This window comes from Seriola aureovittata, chromosome 16 (assembly GCF_021018895.1).
Source record: "Seriola aureovittata isolate HTS-2021-v1 ecotype China chromosome 16, ASM2101889v1, whole genome shotgun sequence".
NCBI lineage: Eukaryota > Metazoa > Chordata > Actinopteri > Carangiformes > Carangidae > Seriola > Seriola aureovittata.
Window position 1 is genome coordinate 16,064,049 of NC_079379.1, and position 22,973 is coordinate 16,087,021.

Consider the following 22,973-nt stretch of genomic DNA (forward strand, 5'->3'; position numbering starts at 1 on the left):
AAGGGCAAGTAGTCAAGTAGTGGGGTAAAATGAATAAGAACTGACATCTAAACTTGACCTCAGGTCAGGTCACTATTAAAGTTATTTGCTTCATAACTCATGAGTGCCGCCTAGTGATGGAAATAAAACCAAATCTATACATTTTTCAGATAATATACTGTGGGCTGTAAGTACATTTACCAACAATTGGAGATTTAAGATGGTGAAGAGTTAGCACTAGTATGCAAGAACAGTATCAGAGCTGGCCCTAGGCATAAGCAAACATAGTGCCTCATTAAGCACTTGAAATGTCCCACAAGAGAACTTACATTTTTTTTTCTGTGCTATATTATGTCAATGTTAGTTATACAAAAATGCATTATTATGTTAATGAGCTATAAGTTTAATCAGTTCCTGCTGCCTCTGTCCAAACAACACAGCTGCAGCTAATAAAATTGATAATGGGTGTCTTAGATTTACAGTAGGTGTGCAAAAGGTGGCGAAGGGCCTCCAAATCAAATTCTGCCTGAGGCCATGTAAAGGCTCGGGCCGGCCCTGCACTGTATCATCTTTAAAACATGTTAATGATGTGAATTCCTGAGTGAGACCAGATGTTAAAGGTGTTTTACTGCGCTCTTGGCTGTACGTACTTCAGGTAATCCCTGATACTTGCAAACTATTCAGTCTTTCTTGCTACCGAGCCTGTTTATGAGTTTCACATGTCTTGTGTTAACTTAATGAACGTGTAAATTACCACCTGTCCTGTCTGTTGTCATGAATGCTCAGTGACCTAACTGCAGAGTATGGTCATGGTTGACCGCCCAGCTCATTCTCTAATACATGAACATTGTGCGGTCTTAGTGTTCGCATTGTGTGAAAGTGTGTCAGAAGACTATTTTTCACAGTGCTGTATGTTTTATTTCATAATCCCTGACTCTTGGCCTTTGTCCTCTCACTAAATCCCATATGACTGAATGGGACATTAATGTGACTCCACCCTCCGTAGTCCACAAGCATTTGAGGCTCCATGATGCATTGTATTACACTGTGCATTACTTAACTCGATCCACCAGCCTACACATTTAATTAGAGGACATTTGACTCTGTGCTTTTCTTGTTGACAGCAGGAACCCTTTGCTTACCCTCCAAAATTTCCAGATAATTCTATGATACTACTACCTCTAAATCAATATAGTGACCACCAACTGTCAATGTTCAAATGGACTAAGTAGGTTATGGTTCAGACCAGACAATGTACTGAGTGCCTCAGATGTGCTCCAAATAGAAAAGCAAACAGATTTCATCTGCTACATATTTGCTCAGCTCAACCTCGCCACTCTGGTCAGTCACCTCAGTATTATGTCAGCCTCTAAATAGGGTGACTGCAGCCACAGGGAACAAGGTGTAAGGTTCAAATGGGTTTGTAGCCTTCAACGGTCAGTTTCAGTCTCTTTACAACCAAAATGGTATGACCTACATGTTCAGGGGAGATTTGAGTATATATCACCCCCAAGATCAAGTAATCGATCGAGTCGAAGTAGTAGATCGAGTAAAACTGTCAACGGTCATGATGAACAAAATTTTTAAATCTCTGCTTAAGTACCAGGATGTAGAAAAAACACCTTTAATCATTTTTAAGTTGAAAATCACCCCATTTCAAGCATTACTTTGAAATACTATCCTGCTCCCTTGTGGTCATATCATGCTAACCTCAAACACAAAAGAAACCATTAAAAAATATGCACACCACTACACTGTTGAACAATACATTTCTTTTCAAGTCTTTAATCTGAGCCTACTTCAACTAGATCTTTGGGAGATCTTCGTCTACTCATAGCCATCAAAATAAAGCCACAAATAAATGAAAGACTTAAGACACAATGAGACACACATAAGACACACATGAGACCACATATGGGCCTTGTGTGATTTGAAAATGTGTCTGATCCAAAAGAAAAATCACACTAAAGTGTATCTTCCACTTAAAAAAAACATTAAAAAGTGCAATTTGGAAGGAAGGAAAAACATTTTCACAAACGAAACCGGAGAGCATCATGGGTAAATGCTGGTAAAGAGTAAGTGATGTAACTGCTGTGTGGGCTGGTGAAATAAGGAGCAGCTCTGGTGTAGACAGGGAGTGAGGGCTCTGTGTTCACATGCATCCTCTTGATGGGCTTAGCAGCTCCATTCGCAGTGAGTCCATGGTGTGTGCTGCCCCCTGTTGAGCAGATGGAGGAACTTCCAGATGAAGCCTGAAGGAGAAGAGGCTCCTCAGAGTCCCACCTGAGACTCCTCTTTGTCACGACTCGTGTGTGTGCGGGCTGAGGCTGCTGCTCCGCTCTGACCGGCACACTGGACAGAGGAGAAGCTCCGGAGGGCCGAGCTGAGGGGCTGTCTCTCTTCAGGAGGGATTCGATGGAGAAAGGACTGCTGAACTTCACCTCACATCTGACCTGAACAGCTTTGCAGGCTGCAGGTTCAGGAGAGCGGAGAGCTGAGCAGTGCTCTGATGGTCTGCTCCTGTTCTCTGTTTGCACTTTGGAGGCCAACTCAGGGAAGAGCTGCAGGATTCCTTTAAAGTGACGACGCACCATCTTTGCTGTGATCTGACTGGAGTCCAGTTTCCAGTAGTTCCTCTTACTGTCCAGCGAATCTGTGTTCACTGGAATCTGAAAACACAACACAACTGAGTTAAGAGTTTTACAGACAGGAGTCATTTGGTCCTTTAATAACATAATCCATATGTTCATTTGAAACATTAAAAGTGCTGGAATAAATACTCACCTTGACAAAACATGAGTGGGTTGATAAACACACTCTGATGTTGTTCTCTACAGATTTTCTTTCTTCACAGATGAGTGGTGCCAGCCTGTCCATCAGCTAGAAAACATCAGGTTCAAATTCAGGGTTGAAGACGACAAATTGCTTCAGTTTTCTTAAGCAAAGTCATTGAAAATGTTTTGGCTGTTCCTTACCTGAGTAAAAGTGAGCATCTTGCCTGGAGCGTGTTGGAGGACGACAGCGATCTTGGCCAGGTATGTGGCGCTCTTCCTGAACAGACCTCGCTGATGCAGCTGAGCTCCAAACTTCTCAGTCCTGTTCTGCATCTTGTTGGTTGGAGAGTCAAGTCGCACACAGACTTGAGTTGTCACAACTTCACTGAGTGCAGATGTGGCCCTGAAGTTTTCAGCCCTGGATATAAGTGGTGTTGGGACAATGGGACATTAGAGGGTGTGCACTGCAGGTTAATGAGGAGCTTTTCATGAGCAGATGAGCCGTTACTGCTGGAGGCGGAGCCAGTGATCACAGTAATAATCCATTTCCAAAAGTTCATCAGCATATCTGAATGTGCAGTGAAGTCTGATCTGCCTCTTAACTCATACTTTGATCTCAGCTTCAAATAAAGAAACAGAGTTCCACCACTACTTGCATATAAACATTAGAAACATTTAAATAGAGACCTTACGATTAAATCAAATGTCATTCAAATCAGCCAAATCAGACTGGATTTCTATAACAGCTATGATTCTAAGGGAATTCAGCCTGGTTTGGTTTTCAGCCTCATCAACAGTGACACAGAGGGAAAACACACAGATATTGTGCCGTTACTCAAATATTAGAGGAAAATGACTCATGACGCCAACACTAATTCTCAACAATCTGCAGGTGTGTATTGATCCCAATTCAGTGTGTGATAGGCTAGTGAGGAAAATAATTATTATAAAAACTTTGTAGTCAGCCTTAATTCTTAGGTTGCTGTAAGAGACAGTATAGATGTTGTTTTGTTTTCCCTCCTCTGAAGCTGCAACAATACACACTTCAGTTAAGAGACAATGACATTCCAGTGAGCAATCTAATCACATTCCAACAGTTTGCACATCGTTCATCACGCCATTAAAGTCATACCTATGTTCTGTTATCCCACACAATGATGAAGGCCATTTGCATCACTGATCCTCATTCAGATGCATGAACACATTACCTGCACTGAATACTGCGTGCAAGAACAACTTCAGTCACCGACTCAGATGAATGGATGCAGGTTCCATTTTGACCAAACACCACACCAGCTGATTTCACTTGACTTTGATTGAAGGTGTGCTCCTCAGCTGCTCTGGGGTCTGTTCAAAGAACCAGGTTCAGTTATGTTTTTAACCTGGAAAAGGCCAGTCCAGATTTCAGGAGATTCCAGGTTTTACTCAGGAAAGTTGTGGAGATGTCTGGCCATTAGTTAGAATAAAAATGTCAATATTACATTGGGAATGATAAGAGAAAGTGACACGCACTCAGTCTGTTAGGACTGTATTCAGGGAGCTTTTGATTTCTAGGTGATCAAAGAAAATGAGCCAGTATCTCAGGATCAGAAATCACCATGTGTCAGAACTGAAGTGAAACAACTGGCTCTGTTGGGATAAAATAGTTTCTCCCACAGAAAAACAAATGTCTCAGTTTGATACTGATTATTCATTTAATAATGAAGATACACTACTTTAGCTTTCAGTAACTATTTATTTCAAGAGCAATAAATTCAATAAAATGCAGATAAAATAAAAAGAGGTACAAAGACTCAGAAGTTCTGAAGTTCTTATCTAACACAAGATCAGTAGGCAATAGAAAAATATATTACATTTCAATCATTTGGTGATGTTAGAGTGAAAAAACTGCCTTTTCAGGACATTGATTCGCATAGAAATAAAAATTGTATTAAACACTGAACTGAAAAATAAAGCAAGGTAATTTAAAACACTTCTACATGTGTTAGTGAGATGCTCCAGCTGTCTGCTCGGTCCACTGAGTGTAATCTAAGTGAAGCTCAGATGAGGTGAGAATCACTGCAATGTGACTAAAGACTTCTCCATTCAAAAACATTGTGTTTGTTGTAGCTGTCACATTCCAGTGTTTGTCACCTCGTTCACTGCAGCCTTTGTCTGAGAGAGATTCGCTTGTTTGTGAATTAAACACTAGTTTGATCTACCAAATATTCATTATTCCCCCTTTAAATCACCATCTGTACAAGAAATTACAGAAAGGCATCATTCTGCTTGATACATTCACAACTGTATGTAAACAGGAGCTGCATTAGACCGTGAGGAGCCGATATCTGAGAAAGAGTCAACATCTTCAATTCTTGGATCATCAATTCACAGTCAGAACCTGATGCTGCACATGTCTGATTATCAGTAAAGGGCTGCAAGACAATCTCTGACTGTAATGTTGAAAAATATTGATGTGTCCATTCAGACCTGAGACTTTGTACATAGAATGATCGTTTTACGTGGAGGTTTGCTTATTTTCTTTATATTTCGGCAGTTTTTAATCATTATTGTGTAAAATAAATAATAAAAAAAGTAAATGTTAATTAGTTAAACAAAGCCTCAAAACTAAATTGTACTGAGTGCCTTGAGCAGCAAACTCATAGAGACAAATAAAATCATTTAAACACAGATTATACAGTAATTTGATCTCCATATAGGAAAAGAAAATCAGCTCATATCCAGATTTCAGGGGATTCTGGGTTTTAGTTTGAATCAAAATGTCAATATAACATTAGGAAAGATAACAAAAATTGACACACAGTCAGTCCGTTAGTTTCATTCAGGGATGTTTTGATTTATACGTGATAAAAGAAAAGGAGCCAATGTTTCTATTATAAAAAGAAAAAACAGATCATATACAACAACTTTTGATCTCTTATTATTTAATATTTATGGAGTAAATGGAGAAATGTCTCCTCTATTGTGAACAAAGATGCATAAACATCTCAGAGCATCCAAATAGAAATGCTGATGAACTTTTGGAAATGGATTATTACTGTGATCACTGGCTCCGCCTCCAGCAGTAACGGCTCATCTGCTCATGAAAAGCTCCTCATTAACCTGCAGTGCACACCCTCTAATGTCCCATTGTCCCAACACCACTTATATCCAGGGCTGAAAACTTCAGGGCCACATCTGCACTCAGTGAAGTTGTGACAACTCAAGTCTGTGTGCGACTTGACTCTCCAACCAACAAGATGCAGAACAGGACTGAGAAGTTTGGAGCTCAGCTGCATCAGCGAGGTCTGTTCAGGAAGAGCGCCACATACCTGGCCAAGATCGCTGTCGTCCTCCAACACGCTCCAGGCAAGATGCTCACTTTTACTCAGGTAAGGAACAGCCAAAACATTTTCAATGACTTTGCTTAAGAAAACTGAAGCAATTTGTCATCTTCAACCCTGAATTTGAACCTGATGTTTTCTAGCTGATGGACAGGCTGGCACCACTCATCTGTGAAGAAAGAAAATCTGTAGAGAACAACATCAGAGTGTGTTTATCAACCCACTCATGTTTTGTCAAGGTGAGTATTTATTCCAGCACTTTTAATGTTTCAAATGAACATATGGATTATGTTATTAAAGGACCAAATGACTCCTGTCTGTAAAACTCTTAACTCAGTTGTGTTGTGTTTTCAGATTCCAGTGAACGCAGATTCACTGGACAGTAAGAGGAACTACTGGAAACTGGACTCCAGTCAGATCACAGGGAAGATGGTGCGTCGTCACTTTAAAGGAATCCTGCAGCTCTTCCCTGAGTTGGCCTCCAAAGTGCAAACAGAGAACAGGAGCAGACCATCAGAGCACTGCTCGGCTCTCCACTCTCCTGAACCTGCAGCCTGCAAAGCTGTTCAGGTCAGATGTGAGGTGAAGTTCAGCAGTCCTTTCTCCATCGAATCCCTCCTGAAGAGAGACAGCCCCTCAGCTCGGCCCTCCGGAGCTTCTCCTCTGTCCAGTGTGCCGGTCAGAGCGGAGCAGCAGCCTCAGCCCGCACACACACGAGTCGTGACAAAGAGGAGTCTCAGGTGGGACTCTGAGGAGCCTCTTCTCCTTCAGGCTTCATCTGGAAGTTCCTCCATCTGCTCAACAGGGGGCAGCACACACCATGGACTCACTGCGAATGGAGCTGCTAAGCCCATCAAGAGGATGCATGTGAACACAGAGCCCTCACTCCCTGTCTACACCAGAGCTGCTCCTTATTTCACCAGCCCACACAGCAGTTACATCACTTACTCTTTACCAGCATTTACCCATGATGCTCTCCGTTTCTGGCTGTAATATTTCACACCTGACATGACAGCTTTCTGGAGCACTTTATGTTTCCAATAAAATACTGACAGAAAATATTGTTGTTGTTTTCAGTAAGAGTGTAAAATAAAATGTACAACAATGCCCGCCTGATACAAACATGCATGATGCCAGTGTCTCTTTATTTCCTGTTTGACTTTATGTTAACCTGGTACAAAGAAATTAACATTAGCAGTGTGAATATCACACCAAAGTTGCCCAGCAGATGTTTATCTAACACTAATATTAATAAACAACAACAGAACACTAAGATCATTAGAGCATTAATATCATAAGCCCTGATAATGCCATAAACAACATTTTCAGTTCTATCCTAATATTGTGTACTCATGAAGGCAGCTGAAGCAAACATGTCAGCATAATCACAGAACTGATTAAAGTAAATGCTCCTAATTTAGCGCTTACTGTTCTCAGTTTTTTAGAACAAATGCACATTTTCCACAGTAAACCTGCAGGTCTGAGTTAAAATGACAAAGGTTGTAACAAATGAGATGCTGGAATGTGGGTGATTCACCAAGAACAATGCTGTTAATTGATGTTTTGTTTTTTAACTAGAAAGCTTTTGGCAGCATTCCGGTGATTCTCACCTCATCTGACCTTCACTACAGTCAGATTTACAGGAGTGACCAGACAGGAAAACCATTATACTGATACACAGTAATGCAATCACACTGCATGAATGATGAAACAATGGCGTCTCATCTTAAGTCTGCGCTGTGTGGTTTGGAAAGAAAAACCTGCAGGTATGAACTGTTTCACATTGATTTAGACTAAATAGGAATGTTTGCATCAATACTTCAAGCATAATTGCACAGGAGCTGCAGTGGCTGAAAGTAATTCAGTACATTTGAACAAGTACAATACATAAGTACAATTTTAAAGCTTGCTATTTGTATTTTACTTGAGTATTTCTCTGTACGCTTTACTCCACATTTATCTGACTGATACAGTTACTTTGCTGATTAAAAATTTAATTAAAAGACATGTATCAGTTTATAGAATATGAGATCATCACAATTTAATAAAACAGCTGAAATTAGCTCCACCTCAACCAACTACAACATTACAGTGTGCTGTTTACATGTTAATGTGAGAGCAGTTATCCAATAATTCATCAGTGTAGCTTACTACTGTAATAAGCTATTACAAAACTCTGAAAGGGAAGATTCTGCATAATGAGTATTTTTAGTTTTGATATGTTTTAATACATTTTACTGATAGTACTTTTGCACTTGAGTAAAACTTTGAATATCAGACTTTTACTTGTAATAGTGTATTTCTTACAGTGGGTGTCACTAAGATGTAGGGGAAATTTGCAATGTTACAGTAGCAGAGTGGACAGCAAAAAAAAAAAAAAATTCTATATAAAAATACATTAAAATGATGAATGATAGATAATAATATATGTACAATCAGTTGTTTAAATTTAGCAGAAAATAGCAGAGGAGTAATATTGCACAGGTGGTGTATGTTGATTCTCTCACGAGTTTGTCAGTTTTTGGTGGGTGTGGTCTACTGAGTGCAGTATTTGTACAGTCTGAGAGCAGCAGGAAAGAAAGACCTGCTGTAGCTCTGCTTCACTCACTGCGGGTGCGGCAGCCTGTTCGCTGAAGGAGCTGCTCAATGCATCACTACTTTTACTTAATTAAAGATTCTGAGCATTTCTTCTGCCACTGAGGAGCAGTGATAGAATCCACTGATCGACCCACCAAATGTTTAAACAGGAAGTAACAGACTGAGCATAGAGATCAAGGAGATGTGGCCAAAAGCACTGAAAAAACTTTAAATAAACCAGGGACACATTTCCCTCCATTAACCCTGGAACCCTGGATAATGGTGTGCAAGTGCTTGTGACCTCAGTGTTGACCAAAATTATTTTGCACATCATTTTTTACTTTTTATTATATTATTATCATTATTATTATTATAAAAACATAAAGTGCTCCAGAAAGCTGTCATGTCAGGTGTGAAATATTACAGCCAGAAACGGAGAGCATCATGGGTAAATGCTGGTAAAGAGTAAGTGATGTAACTGCTGTGTGGGCTGGTGAAATAAGGAGCAGCTCTGGTGTAGACAGGGAGTGAGGGCTCTGTGTTCACATGCATCCTCTTGATGGGCTTAGCAGCTCCATTCGCAGTGAGTCCATGGTGTGTGCTGCCCCCTGTTGAGCAGATGGAGGAACTTCCAGATGAAGCCTGAAGGAGAAGAGGCTCCTCAGAGTCCCACCTGAGACTCCTCTTTGTCACGACTCGTGTGTGTGCGGGCTGAGGCTGCTGCTCCGCTCTGACCGGCACACTGGACAGAGGAGAAGCTCCGGAGGGCCGAGCTGAGGGGCTGTCTCTCTTCAGGAGGGATTCGATGGAGAAAGGACTGCTGAACTTCACCTCACATCTGACCTGAACAGCTTTGCAGGCTGCAGGTTCAGGAGAGCGGAGAGCTGAGCAGTGCTCTGATGGTCTGCTCCTGTTCTCTGTTTGCACTTTGGAGGCCAACTCAGGGAAGAGCTGCAGGATTCCTTTGAAGTGACGACGCACCATCTTTGCTGTGATCTGACTGGAGTCCAGTTTCCAGTAGTTCCTCTTACTGTCCAGCGAATCTGCGTTCACTGGAATCTGAAAACACAACACAACTGAGTTAAGAGTTTTTACAGACAGGAGTCATTTGGTCCTTTAATAACATAATACATATGTTCATTTGAAACATTAAAAGTGCTGGAATAAATACTCACCTTGACAAAACATGAGTGGGTTGATAAACACACTCTGATGTTGCTCTCTACAGATTTTCTTTCTTCACGGATGAGTGGTGCCAGCCTGTCCATCAGCTAGAAAACATCAGGTTCAAATAACCTTTTGATCCTGCAATGGGGTGAAATATCTGATTTCATTTGAGAATCATTTGATATAAACAACTGAATATGTGCCAGTTGCACCTCCACACTGTACGAATACGACTTAGATTGACAAGAAAAAGAGAGAAATAGCAATGTGTCAAAAGTATTCTTTCTGGTTCCGATGTTATGTAATTGTCAGAATTATTATATTTGCATAGTAAAGCACATTATATCTAATATATTCAAATGCTGCGAGTGTAATCAAACAGCACAGGTTTAAGTTTAAGATTAATATGTTTGCATATTAACATGTCACAAATGCAATAACAAAAGATATTTGGACTCTACTCTTAAGGAAGTTAGATTTTAACATTAAATAGCTTACTAATGCAAATGCAGATATATACCTTAAGTACAATAACATTTTAATGTATAAATATTTTCTATCAATTAACTGATGCAAAATACAAACTCAGAATTTTAATCCTTCTGATCCCTGAAACTCTGCATTTGCAAAGAGCCAGGTATTTGAGATGAGTCACAGACTGAGGAGCAAAAAGATCACGCACAGCTTGAAAAACCTTGTCGAGTGTGTCCTAATGTTTCAGCTCAGTCCTTGTAGTTCAAGCTGTCACGAGTTGTTGAATCCTGCTGGTTTGAAGCCTTTAGGCCCACAGTGTATCAGTTAACCCTGTAGATATGGGTGTAATATACAAACTAAACAAAGAGAGATCATTGTCACAAAGCCTTTGAACATCCAGGTGAGCCACTGGACTGCAGCTATTATCATGTACACAGCCCCACCCGAGGATTCAGACCTCATTCACTTCTGAAAAGGTCCCATTAACATGGAATACACACTTGAACCTAAAGGGCTGTCTTTAGGGCCTGTAATAACAGATCATTTCCAAAGAAGCTGAGAGTCTACACATCAACAACAATTGCTTTTTAACTCCTATACAAGTACTGAAATGCTTTTGAAGCTGTGACCATGAATTTTGCTCCCAACTGTTGCTCTTGGTTTTAACAATCTGAATATTAGATTTTCCTTGCTTTTCCACTCATCTTAACTTGGAGTGTGTCAGCTAAATGTAAGCTAAAGTCTGGATAGCTTCTATTATAGTGTTTGTCCTTCGGTTGACGTTTGACTGACATTGATGAATAATTGTAAAAGCTCCTTTTCAGGATGGGAAAGGTTCGAACGTGCCCTTTAGATGAATCTGTCAAGTGCTTTGTATAAGGTATTCAAAAAACCTCCATCAGCTGAACGAGTCACGCACCTTAAGGCTGCTTGCTTCACTTATGCGCTGCTTAAAACTGCAGGAACTTTGACCACGATGACACGCCACAGTATTGAGCCATTCTCCTACCTCACAGTCAGAACAGCCTATGCAGTGATGAGAGGTGCAATGACGATGAATTAAATCAAATGTGTTTACTAAAAACTAAAAGAGTTTTATTTGAGGCGACGGGGATGAGGTTGTCTCTCGCCAGATTGTACTTTGGATTTTAAATGATGGCTGTGGTTCGATCAGCTTACTAAACTGTGGTCCAACATTTCTTTTTTGCTGGTTTGATCCTTGTGGCACAATGAAGAAGCTCTTTACTGATATTCCCTACTAATGTAGTCAAGGGTGGTGATGAAGCAGAAGAGGTTCAGCTGTGATTAACTCTCCTGGCTTCCATACTATCTAGACCTCTTAGGTCATCAGGGACCAGTCTGTTTAGTGTGCACTTGTGCTGCATAAAAACCTCTGCTTTTAATTACTGCTTATAATTGCTCTCTGACTCTTAAATGCACTGTGAAGTTTTATGCTCATCTTTTTTTCTGTTTATGCATTCACTCTTCTTTACCCCCGTTTAAACACATTGAATTGCCTGTGTATGAATTGTGCTATATAAATAAATTAGCATTACCATGTGGCATTAAACTTATGCAAAACAGGAAAAATCTTTTAGAAATATTTTTACATTAGCTTGACTGTTAAATATTTCATTCAGGACTGCACCAGTAAATCATTTTTTATGAATATTTCTAATAATGAATGCAAAAATAGCAACAAAGTAATTCACGGCTGACACAAAGAAAACACAGTCTTAATGGCAGCTTTCAACCATTACCACTGGTCTTCCTATTAACAGGACATTGAACTGCAATCACTGAATAAACTACAACTTAAACTTCTTAAAAAAAAAAAAAAAATCCTTAATGTTTCTAGAACCATATTTCAGTTTCATCCTGAGCTCAGTGTTTTGTAGCCACTACTCTTGTTAATTCTGCCTCATTTTAAACTTGTGTGTATTATAGGCTTTAAATTTCATCTGATTATTCAACCATTGGAGGATATTGACTTTGAGCTGAATGGTGAACACGAACAAAAACAGGGGCACTTTCTTAAATTCCTAATACTTGAATCATAATATTTATAATGTCTAATATTTAAATGATAACATCTATAATGCCTAATACTTAAAGTAATTAGCTGAATTAATGTCTCAATAGCACGGCACAACTTGAAGGTAGTTTCAGAGTGTATCTTCTTCTTACTGTAAAAAATGGCTTTTGAAAACAGTGGTCTGTTTACTTTAGAACAACAGACCAACTTCAGCACATTGAAGAACGGACGACACAGGGCAGAGACTAAATGAAATAAAATGCCATTTTATTGTTCAGCCGTGTCATAACCTCGTCTCCAAAATAAGCACAGCAGGACTACAACTGTTTCGTCAACCTAGCTACCCTTGATAGCACATAAAACTGGGTTTTATTAGACCACCAATGATAGCATTAAAGACTTTTCTATCAGACATCCAATGATAGCATACAAAATAGTTGTTAACCTACCAGTGATACTGTATATAAAACACTTGTCTCTAGATTTATCCCCAACCCACCCTCAATTTCACCCATATCCCTCTTTAGAACATTTGTGACACTGACATATTTTATGCTTAAACAAGCACATATTAAGAATGCATAATTCTCCATTTCTGAGATTATAAAAAAAACTACACAATGTTACACTTTAAGTCAGAGTACAATTCAACTGATTATTAGTGTTCTACACATTCGGCCATAAACCAAAGGAACATTGTATAATATCACTATAACTTAACACTACATGTAATATACGTTTAAAAAAAAAAATTACAAATGATTAGCATTGAAGAGAAAATGAAGATGGCTAGTGCGAAGGCAAGCTGGGTCAGTACCATAACAGAGAATGAGTAATACAAAAAGAAATAAAAAAATAGAATAAGAAAAATAGAAACAAAAACTGATAAGAATACAGGCAAGGCTAAAACATATGTGTTTCAAACTTTTAAGATCCACCTCATGTGCATTCATCCATATAGGTAACCTGCTCCAAGACCTCCATTGTGTGATTCCACATCTCTGATACTTTAACCCTTTCTTTTCCCCCCGATTCGACTTGCTTTAACATTCCCGTGGCAACCATCTTTATTTTCTTGTGTCAGGCACTTTCCAAGACCCCTTATTCCTCTCTTTACCTTCAACAACTCTACAGGCCAACCATAATGCTGTTTCAGACAATACAGGCCAATCACAATGCAGGTTCTATGAGAATACAACTGCAAAAGAGCACAGGACAAAAACATTAGTCAATGTGTTGCCATTTATATCAATACTGCTTTTACTATGAACTCGTAATGTGAGTGTTTTGTGAAAGTCCATCTCACCAATCCTACAGGTCGGTGTCAAACCAGGCCAGCTGGTTGCTGTCCATCAGGTCCTGGGTGTGGCCGAGGTCTGGCAGCGGGTCAGTGTGGTGGCCCAGGTCGGGCAGAGTGTCAGCATGGTAGTCAGCACCTTCCATCATGGGGTCCAACAGGGTGTCCTGGCCGTAAGCTGCTGGGTAAGCCCGGTACGCCCCATCTGAAAAGGCAAAAAGAAATGCCATTATAAGTGAAGCATAACATCCCCATCACATTTCTATATTTCTGTCTCAGAATACATTAGATACAGCCACACTGTACATATCACATTTAAAATGAACCTTCAAACCAGATGCTTTCAAAGATCAAACTAGGTAAACAAGAGTTGATTGAAAGAGTAGGGATTTCATTAGAGCTCAAACAGTTACTTACCATCCTGCCTGTAAGCCAGAGGATCCCCCTGAGCTCCCATATCCAGTCCCAGGTCTCCAGTCTATAAAAATGCAAAAGAGTGATGAGGTTAGTCTCTTATAAGCTGGCCTAGGCAAAGGAGTTATATACCACATATTAATTGTATACCATATATACAATTTCTGAGATTGTGTTTTGTCTTTGTCATATTGGATTTGTATTTGTACCTCATTCCAGGCCATAGGCTCAGTTCTGAACAAAGAGCTGGTCAGCTCCACCGACAGACGTTTCTTGTAGTCCTGGGGCTTGTCCTCAGACATGCGGAACAGGACAGCTGCAGCATAGGTTGCTACAGGAGAGAATGCACACCAGCACAAGTGAAGTAAGTCTCATTGACATGACAATCAGAAATGTGTGTGTATAGTCTGTGCATGTTTACTCACCAACACCCTCATTGCGGGAGTGCAGCAGCTCAGTGAGTGGTGCAGTGGCTCCTTCAGCTTCGATTGCCTCAGCAGCTTCCTTGTCCTGTGCCAGTTCACACAGCACACCTGCTGCCACACGCTGGATATTCTCCACTGGAGAATACAGTAGCTGCAGAAGGCAGAAATGTGATGAAGGCAAAATGTAGTTGGATATATGAATGTTATGATAAAGAAAAGAATGAGGGAGAAAAAAAAATCAAAGTTGATATTTCACAAAAGATTTAAATGCTCAAGTAACCCTTTGAACTGCAAAGACATTTACATCAGCTGAGCAGTGTAAAGGTTTTATCTGATTTTTTTCTCCCGTTCTAAGATTTCACATTTAAGGGTTTAATTCTACCTGAACAAAGAGTGGAATGGTGTTGAGCCCTCTGATAACAATTCTGTTGTGGACATCCCGGGCCAGGATGTGCAGAGCTCCTGTGCAGCCTTCCACTATTTCCTCCATACGCACACCCTCCTGTATGAGCGAGAAAAAAGCAAATCAAACACAAAATACATGAAACACAAACACTGAATATACAAATAAAGAAAGTTTGAGGGGTTATTGGCTTGGTTACACACCACAAACTGCTGCTGGTTGCCTCCCATGCTGGTGCGCCTCTGGGTGTCCTGGTGAGCCCTGACGAGCAGTTGGACCAGGCGAGGGATGGCTCCCTGCTCTCGCAGAGCACTGTGGTTGGCTGGGCAAAGAGCCAGGTTCCTGATCAGACCAACTGTGGCCTAGATAGGTGGAAATTAAATATAGTTTGGTTGGTTAGAAGTAAGCCTCGTTAATCAATGATGTTTGTATGTGTAAGGTTGATCCAAATCATTTTAGTGTGGGAAAAATGTGCAGGTGTGGAGAAACTGAGCTGGATAATGACCTTGATTAGTGGCCAGTGGGACGGCGGGTGCAGGAGTTTGACCACCACAGGCAGGCCATAATGAAGGCGCACGGCATTCTGGGCCATCTCAGCATCCTGGTGGCGAGAGGTCAGGTGACGAAGGGCACAGACTGCTGGCTCTGTTATGTCCTCCCTGTCACCAGCCCGAAGCACTGTTCGCACCAGAGCCTCAATGCCTCCAACCTAACGAAGTGAGATCAATCAGTGGACTGCATGTCATTACACCAACAAAATAAAACATAAGACTAAGAATTTAAATCCGAATACACAATGTACACTCAACAAGATATTAACAGTAATACATACCTGGCAAACCATGAGTTTGTTACTATAGTTGTTGCAGGTCAGGTTGGACAGGATGCCAGCAGCACATGTCACTACATTGATGTCATCACTGCCCAGCAGCTGGACCAGGGTCCCCAGGAGACCCTCCATTCCCTCCTAGAGATAGCAAAGGATGGCGTAGCAGGGACAGAAAAAAATAAGCTAGGAATGCACTCATTCTCAGTATGTTGCATATTAATCTATCAAATACTTTTTATTAATACGATTCTAATGATGGGCGAGGAGTTAAACTATCAAAACAAAACTGGAGGCTCCTGTATTCTATCTGTATGTAGTTGTCGTACCGTTTAAAAATCACTTATATTGTTGAAAAATCCAGGTCTTTCTATCAATACATTTTTGTTACACAATATGGACATTTAATACATTATTGGGTGAGCAACAGTTGTTAACATTGAACCTGGGGCTCATAAGTTGTTAGCATTTGTTGTACAGTGTGTGACTGTACCTGTTTAGTGGCAGCATCTGAAAGATTCCTCAGAGTCCAGAGGCAGTTCTGGACCAGACGCTGGCTGGGGTCTGTCAGGTGAAGCCCCAAGGCCTGCATGCCACCTATACACACACACCAAGGTAAAACAAACAAATTCATTACATCATGGGCACTTTCACCATAGTAGCAAACCAAAAATACAAAACATATAGTTGATTTATAGTTTCATTTAAATTGATTTAGACCAGAAAAAAATTAAATTTATGTATTATTCACTGAATTGTATTTCCATTAAATTTCTGGTACATGTGTATGTACGTACCAGCTTCTACGATGGCAGGCTTGTTGCTCGAGCAAACAGAGAGCACCTTGAGCACTCTGCTTGTGGTCCACAGCAGTTTCTCATATGTGAATGTCCTCATGATGTTGACCAGGGCTTGGGGGCCACCACTGGCCAGAATGATCAGCTAAAACCAAGACAGGTTTATGTTTATACATGCTACAAAATGCTGCCAGCCAAGTGGTGTAAGAGGGACGTTTAAACCTGGGTAAAACGGATGGATAACTGAATGTAAATGCATGTATAAATAAGCTGGTGCTCCAATACCTTGCTTTCCTGGTTGCCATATGCCAGGATCTGCAGGCAGTCAGTAGTGATTGCCAAGAACTTGACGTTGGTGTTAGACAACAGGGCCACCATCTTCTGCAGTCCTCCAGCCAGGCGCACTGCCATCTTGGCCCCTTCCTGATGCAACAACAGGTTGTGGAGTGTGGTGATGGCATAGAACAACACACTGTCCACTGGTGAGCTGAAAAACCCCAAAAAATAAATAAGACAACTTCAGTGAAAACCACACTCATGCACACCATTTAAGTTTTTATATCAAGACTCAGCACATGACAGTAATCAATCAGGTTTACACGTCATACATTTGCATGATGGCAAATAATCAGTGCAGTTTCTGCAATGTTAAGACAAAAAAATGTTGTTCCAATCAAGATGTGTTGGAAACAAATGGCTTAAATAGTCAGTCAGTTAAGAATGTGCATAGGAATAACTAATCACACATGAAAGTGCCACAGCGCCGTTGGAGTCAGAATGAACTCAGATTTACATTAAGTATTAAAGCATTAAAATTTGCTTTAACTCAGACATTTAAGAGTCAGACGAAGACTGAGTCCAGGGGTACTCTATTGGATATTGTACTACCGTTCACTGCTGAAATGTCCATGGACATTGCACTTCAACAGCAAAACGTTTACACTATTCTTTTTGTTACGCATGAGGAATTCTTGAACACTGCTAAGTTTATTTTAAGAACAATGATGAAAATTGCCAACAACACATCACCATGGGAAAACATGCTGTCCTCAATGACTTGCCGCTCTAACCTGTTAATCAAAACCAATGTACAGACATCTGCAAATTACTTCTGGTACTTAAGAGCACTGTACACGTATGACACAGCTTGCGATACCTCACAATTCAACATTCCAGGAAGAAATAATTTATTGAAGAAAATATGCATAAGACGACAGAGCACAGCAAAGAAACTCAATCACTACAAATTTAATGAAACCTTTAAAGTGACTTTATGATGTAAACCATTACTACGCTTAAAAGGGCACTTTTTCACTCGTTATGGGTAGATCATCAAAAATACTAAGTGCATCCAAATCTATTCAGTGACCAGGCAGTTCATTCCCCCCATTCTATTGTTCCACCCAGCATTTGAAGTGCGGTAATGTGATTCCAGGTGCAAATTCAAACACACGTGACATCCAACAGGTCACAACTTGCCAGCCAGGTAACTGTTTTAGCTGTGTGTTTTGGCCTTTCATGGGGAACACAAAGACTAAAATAAAAAGACATTTCAGTAGTTTCAAACTGAGCTGTGGGGTATCCTGTTTGAAGATTTGCAGTTTTTTATTTGAGCATATTGTTGTTATGTTATTGTATCAAAGAAAAGTGATAAATCAAGTTTTGATTTGCCATTGAGTCTAATACTTGCTGGTTTGTTAGGTTTTAAGATCTGATTCCGTGTATGTGATGGTTGGCTAACTAGGCTAATGTTTGGTGAAAGCTGTACCATTATCAATGTTTGTCGTAATTTGCAGTTGACTCATTATTTACTTAATCATGACTAACAGAGTCATAGTGTAGCAGCAGAGTTCACTGTTGCATTTTTACACTGTGTACAGCCTTCACCCGGAGAGTAGAGAGAGAACGAGTGAGGAGGGTGAGTGAGGGTCTCAGAGAGTATTGACATTGAAAGATTGACTTTTAGTTTTGGATCAGTTGAGGCTCTAGCTGCTAGCTGTTGGGTCTATGTCAGCATCGCAACACATTTTAGCCAACTTTAGCCATTGCTGTATATGCCTTTATGATTAATACAGCATGCAGCCTACTGAGCTTAAAACAAATATGTCTTGCTAGTAAGTGGCCAGCGAGACCGAGCTGAATTCAAAGTCTGTAAAACGGTATTAGGGCCCGTCCAATGATTTACCATTCACTGACATAGGGCAGTATTGTGTGCAACAAAGTTGAGCTACAAGGAAATGTCACATACAACTCTACCATCAACACATTCAAAGCCATCAGATTCCTCTGCAAAAAAAAAAACCCAACACAAACATTCTTGTTGCTTGCTCCGACCCATTTGAATGTTAGCACATTGATTACTTCCTATACAGGGTTTTTCCTGCATAGAGATTTGCGAGGCGGCCGCATCTGTCAAATTTCGTGCCGCCTCCCGACAAAATTCTAATAGGCCTACTTGTTTTCTCAGTACTTGGTGGATTTGACGTTTGTAATTGCAATTGTGGCTCTACGCCACTATGGCAATGTAGTGCCGCTGTATCATAACCCGTGCATTAAACAGAGCCATTAGAAATTGCCAAAGAAGAAGAATATGAAAGCGCTGGATTTTCTGCTTGCAGAAGGAGGCAGCGACCTGATTTTGCAGCTATTCAAACAAGTGAATATTATCTCTTTTACACCCACGCACAACCAGCTTCTTGTAAAGTTTCCCCAAATGAACATTACATCTCATCGTTTGTTTTTTTTTTGCAGAAATGTCTCAAATCACAGATTATTTCAAAAAGAGAATTTCTCGAGGGGGAGAACAGGTGAAACAGTGCAGACATCATTAGTTTTTCTAGTATGGGAAAAAATATTAATTCATGTTACTGACGAGATACAGTTAATGTGTCAGGACTGACAGTAGGCCTAGTTCTCAGCCACAAGTGGAAAGTGTCGGTGGAGGAGAGGATCAGAGCGCGAGAGAGAAGTCAAGGCAAGAGTAGCAAGGAGTGTATTAAAGAGTGTTTTAAAGCTGACGTTTACAGGATTTTAACATCACTTTGTTTATTTCACTTTTTTTTTTCTTCATTCATTTTACCAGATCTTCTCAAAAGCATAGAGTAAGTAGCATTGACCTGCAGTGGCTGGAGAGATAATGATAATGAAAATATAAATATGGCAACGGTTACAGTTAGACCCACCCCCGCCTAATTTTCGACCAGGAAAAACCCTGCTTTATAGTAGAATTAGCACCACAATTTCTCCAGCTTCTTACCCCAGCATCTTGACCAGGGCAGGGATGCCTCCAGACTTGAAGATTGCAAGGAGCCCCTCACGGTGGTGAGAAAGGTTGTGCAAGGTTCCAGCAGAGCAGCGAGCTGTCTCCACATCACCAGTGTTCTGCATGGCACGAACAACTGCCGAAACCATTTGTGGTGAACGCATGAGGGCATGGCGCGATGCCTCCTTCTTTGACAACTGATGTACCATTACAGCTGCTTTATTCACAACAACCTAGGACAGAGATAATGTTTGTTAGTGATGCATGATCTAGGAGGGAATATAATCAACATTGCTGATAATTGACATGATACCATAAGTTATTTAGCAGGTACCATTCTGAGTGTGTTCATGAGATAATTCACCCATTTGTAAATGTACCTGGTCTTCATCATTGAGCAGTTTGGTAAGCTCAGGGATGGCACGAGTGGCCAGCTCAGCATCATCTTGATAGTTAATGAGGTTGACCACAGCATGCTTCAGCATCTGAGAGGGCTCTGCCAGGCGCTGCACTGCTGTTGGGTGGGCAGCATCCAGCTGAGTGGGTGGGATCTGGATCCCCTCCTCCAAGGTCTCAGGGAACATGGCAGCACGTACACGCTGGGCCCGAGTCATGGCATAACCCTCAATGTCTGAAAATAATGCAATTCGACAAAAGACACCGTGAGACCAAAGAGTTTCATCAGAGATTTTGCCATACCCTTTTACCATATTAGCTATCCTGATCTGATTATATATCCTATCAGTATCTTACACACCTGTTGCCTCAGGAGTGAAGGGCTGGTTGAACTCCCAGTCGTAGAGAGTTGGATCATCCTCCTCAGCATCAGGATTTCCCTTGCCACTCAAAGATGGAGCAGTGGTTGTGACTCCAGACTGGATGCCTGAATCCAGATAGGACTGCTGCTGCCACTGGCTCACAGCAGCCTTACTGTCTCCCATTGCCATGTCCAACTCCATCAAATCAGCTACACAATAAAAAGGTGAAACACACAGAATGACATGAGGAAAAGGGAAATCTTTACCTTAGTTTCTCACTTTAAGCCAAGAAAATATATATGTATATATCTTTTTTTTTTTTTTTTTTTTTTTTTTTTATGAAATCTGTAATCTTATAGGTATACAAAATATTAGAATAAGTGAGGTTTTGAGTGCCCGACGATGGGAGATGTAGGAATTAAAGAGGTAGCAGTTAGCGGAAAATAAAGAGGGACATATAAAATGAGAGTGTGCCTAAAAAACTTAATCCTGTTTGAGCAAATGGAAATGGACGGAATGAAAAGCAAAGGAAAAGCTTGCATTCCTCTATGCCTGAAACCTTCAGGCGCTGATCAGAAATTGAAATATGTGAACATGAAATTCCTCTGACAATCCTTAAATACATTTTTGTTCCTTAAGGAAAAACTCAAATGTAACAGAATATGAATTATAATTACTTGGGGTACTGTGACATGTGCTCACCTAGCTCCCTTTTTTCAATTTCCACAGTACCTCAAGGCTAACAGTACTTCTTTTATTTATATACCAAGAAATTCTTATGTATGGACATAAAAGATAAATTATGAATGGCCATGGTGATATTAACATAAAACTCATTTACATGAAAACAAACTGTGTGACGAAGTTTTTCATACTTACACTGGGTAGCCATTGTTCTTGCCTGCCCTCAGCCCGCACAGCAGATATATCTGTGTAAAATTAAGTAGGTACACAGGAGAAAATAAGACACCTCAACCTTGACTGCTTGTTTGCCAAAGCCAACCCAAATCGTAATGTTTGTGCGTTTCTCCTACGTGGTCTCAATAATAAAACCGCTGTCTTCTGCGCTACCTGTGCCAGCTCCCTCTGATTCAGACGCTTGTTTGGCTTACTAACGTAGCTATGAGGGGAAATGCCGAGCCTCCACCTCCAGCCGAGAGAGCAAAGCGGTGGGTATTTCCAGGCCAGCACGAACACAATTCACCATTCAGCAGCAAAGAACATCAAAGGCATATTTCTCCCCCTCCCCCTACCACGGCCAAGTTCCGACCTCGCAGCTTGGGTTTCCAATGAGAGAAACTACCCCCCTCCGCCCTGCAATCACTTCCATGACTCCTCCTCTCATGGTGGGTCTAACTACGAGCCTAACAAGCAGCATAATCAAAACTAACCCAAAACCCCAGCTAACCGCAAAGGTTACATCAATCACCAACAAAATGGCATTGACATATAATTCAAGACCGAGGCGCTACGATGTATTAGCCACCACTGCTAGCTAACAGGTTGGCTAGCTTACCTTGAAAGCTCGCTAAGCTAACATAACGTGCCTAGCTAACCCCTCCGCTAGTTAGCTAACTAGCTAACATAAACAAACACTGTTTAGAGCGTCACTCACCAGGTCCAAATGCGTAAGACTTGTCCCGAGACGCAACCAATATTAGACGTCGTTACTGTTACAAATCAGTTCATTATCGGAACGGTGACTTTCAAGTAAACCCTCAAAATGTTTAATTCTGGTTTGATTAGCTTAGCTAGCCAGGACGTATGAAAAGTAGATCCAAGCGCCACCGTACAAAACCTGCTGTACTGCCAGCCAAATCAGAAAACCCCACCGGAGCCCCCTCCCTCGGCAAAGATGATTTTCTTTGGTGAAATATATATTGCCGCGCTGTAAATACGTTGTATAATCGCCGTAGTAAACATACTATCCTTACCAGAGTCGAGCCGCTCCTCCGTGGTTCTTGTCAGGAAAATTTTCTCCTTTCTCTTAGCTGAAAATAGGAAAAGGGCTGATAGGTGAACCACCCGTAAGAGTCCGAACCACACCCGCTGTTGCTCCGCCGAAGATGTTGCTTCCGCCTATGCGATCGAACATCAAGATGGCGAAAGGAGAAAATACAGTATTCTGCCGCACTAGGAAAAATAGGGCGCCATTTTAAACAAAGTTTTAGGATCGAAACTATTATTTTACAGTTATAGCCAGATATTGATGTGCTTCTATCTCAAGAGCAGTCGACCATCTCAGTTTTTAGATTTTTCACCGACGCAAACGAAAGATGTTTGATACTTGCTGCTCTGGTGGTGAGGAGGGCGAGGTGCATTCATTAGAAAGGAATGTGATTCATGAGCTGCTGTGATATGAGGGGTTTAATTAACATGCAGTTATCCCAGAACACAAAACATGTCCCCCAACAGAACAAGCCTATATCATCATTCATTCATCATAATCAATTAACTCCTCA

General features: G+C 40.8%; 2 protein-coding genes across 4 annotated transcripts; both read right to left on the reverse strand.

Annotated features, from left to right (window-relative positions):
* Nucleotides 1-1,579: 1,579 nt before the first annotated feature.
* Nucleotides 1,580-3,978, reverse strand: si:rp71-45k5.2 (uncharacterized protein LOC560783 homolog). Of its 2 annotated transcripts, XM_056399842.1 has the most exons (4): nucleotides 3,886-3,978; nucleotides 2,955-3,171; nucleotides 2,764-2,859; nucleotides 1,580-2,648 (listed from the first exon to the last, which is right to left on the reverse strand). In XM_056399842.1, the coding sequence occupies exons 2-4, from the start codon at nucleotides 3,084-3,086 to the stop codon at nucleotides 2,010-2,012; spliced, it is 867 nt and encodes a 288-aa protein (XP_056255817.1). In that variant the 5' UTR covers nucleotides 3,087-3,171; nucleotides 3,886-3,978; the 3' UTR covers nucleotides 1,580-2,009. The 2 variants fall into 2 exon arrangements, with proteins under 2 accessions (XP_056255817.1, XP_056255818.1); XM_056399843.1 differs by lacking the exon at nucleotides 3,886-3,978 and having other exon boundaries at nucleotides 2,955-3,251.
* Nucleotides 3,979-12,579: 8,601 nt separating this feature from the next.
* Nucleotides 12,580-22,600, reverse strand: LOC130183761 (catenin beta-1-like). 2 transcript variants are annotated; one of them, XM_056399425.1, is made up of 17 exons: nucleotides 22,446-22,600; nucleotides 21,391-21,440; nucleotides 20,511-20,720; nucleotides 20,134-20,384; nucleotides 19,748-19,986; nucleotides 16,777-16,978; nucleotides 16,492-16,636; nucleotides 16,188-16,291; nucleotides 15,701-15,835; nucleotides 15,374-15,577; nucleotides 15,072-15,230; nucleotides 14,848-14,967; nucleotides 14,466-14,616; nucleotides 14,250-14,371; nucleotides 14,044-14,104; nucleotides 13,636-13,831; nucleotides 12,580-13,527 (listed from the first exon to the last, which is right to left on the reverse strand). In XM_056399425.1, exons 2-16 carry the CDS (start codon nucleotides 21,401-21,403, stop codon nucleotides 13,641-13,643), a joined length of 2,307 nt encoding a protein of 768 aa, XP_056255400.1. In that variant the 5' UTR covers nucleotides 21,404-21,440; nucleotides 22,446-22,600; the 3' UTR covers nucleotides 12,580-13,527; nucleotides 13,636-13,640. The 2 variants fall into 2 exon arrangements, with proteins under 2 accessions (XP_056255400.1, XP_056255401.1); XM_056399426.1 differs by lacking the exon at nucleotides 22,446-22,600 and adding an exon at nucleotides 22,127-22,284.
* Between the last annotated feature and the right edge of the window lie 373 nt (nucleotides 22,601-22,973).

Coding starts and splice junctions, on each gene's coding strand:
- LOC130183761 (XM_056399425.1), bottom strand. Junction 16,637..16,776: donor ATGGCAACCAGGAAAGCAAG/GTATTGGAGCAC, acceptor TCTTGGTTTTAG/CTGATCATTCTGGCCAGTGG. Junction 14,968..15,071: donor GCAACCAGCAGCAGTTTGTG/GTGTGTAACCAA, acceptor TCGCTCATACAG/GAGGGTGTGCGTATGGAGGA.
- si:rp71-45k5.2 (XM_056399842.1), bottom strand. CDS start 3,086: ATGCAGAACAGGACTGAGAAGTTTGGAGCTCAGCTGCATCAGCGAGGT. Junction 2,860..2,954: donor AGATGCTCACTTTTACTCAG/GTAAGGAACAGC, acceptor GATGTTTTCTAG/CTGATGGACAGGCTGGCACC. Junction 2,649..2,763: donor CCCACTCATGTTTTGTCAAG/GTGAGTATTTAT, acceptor TTGTGTTTTCAG/ATTCCAGTGAACACAGATTC.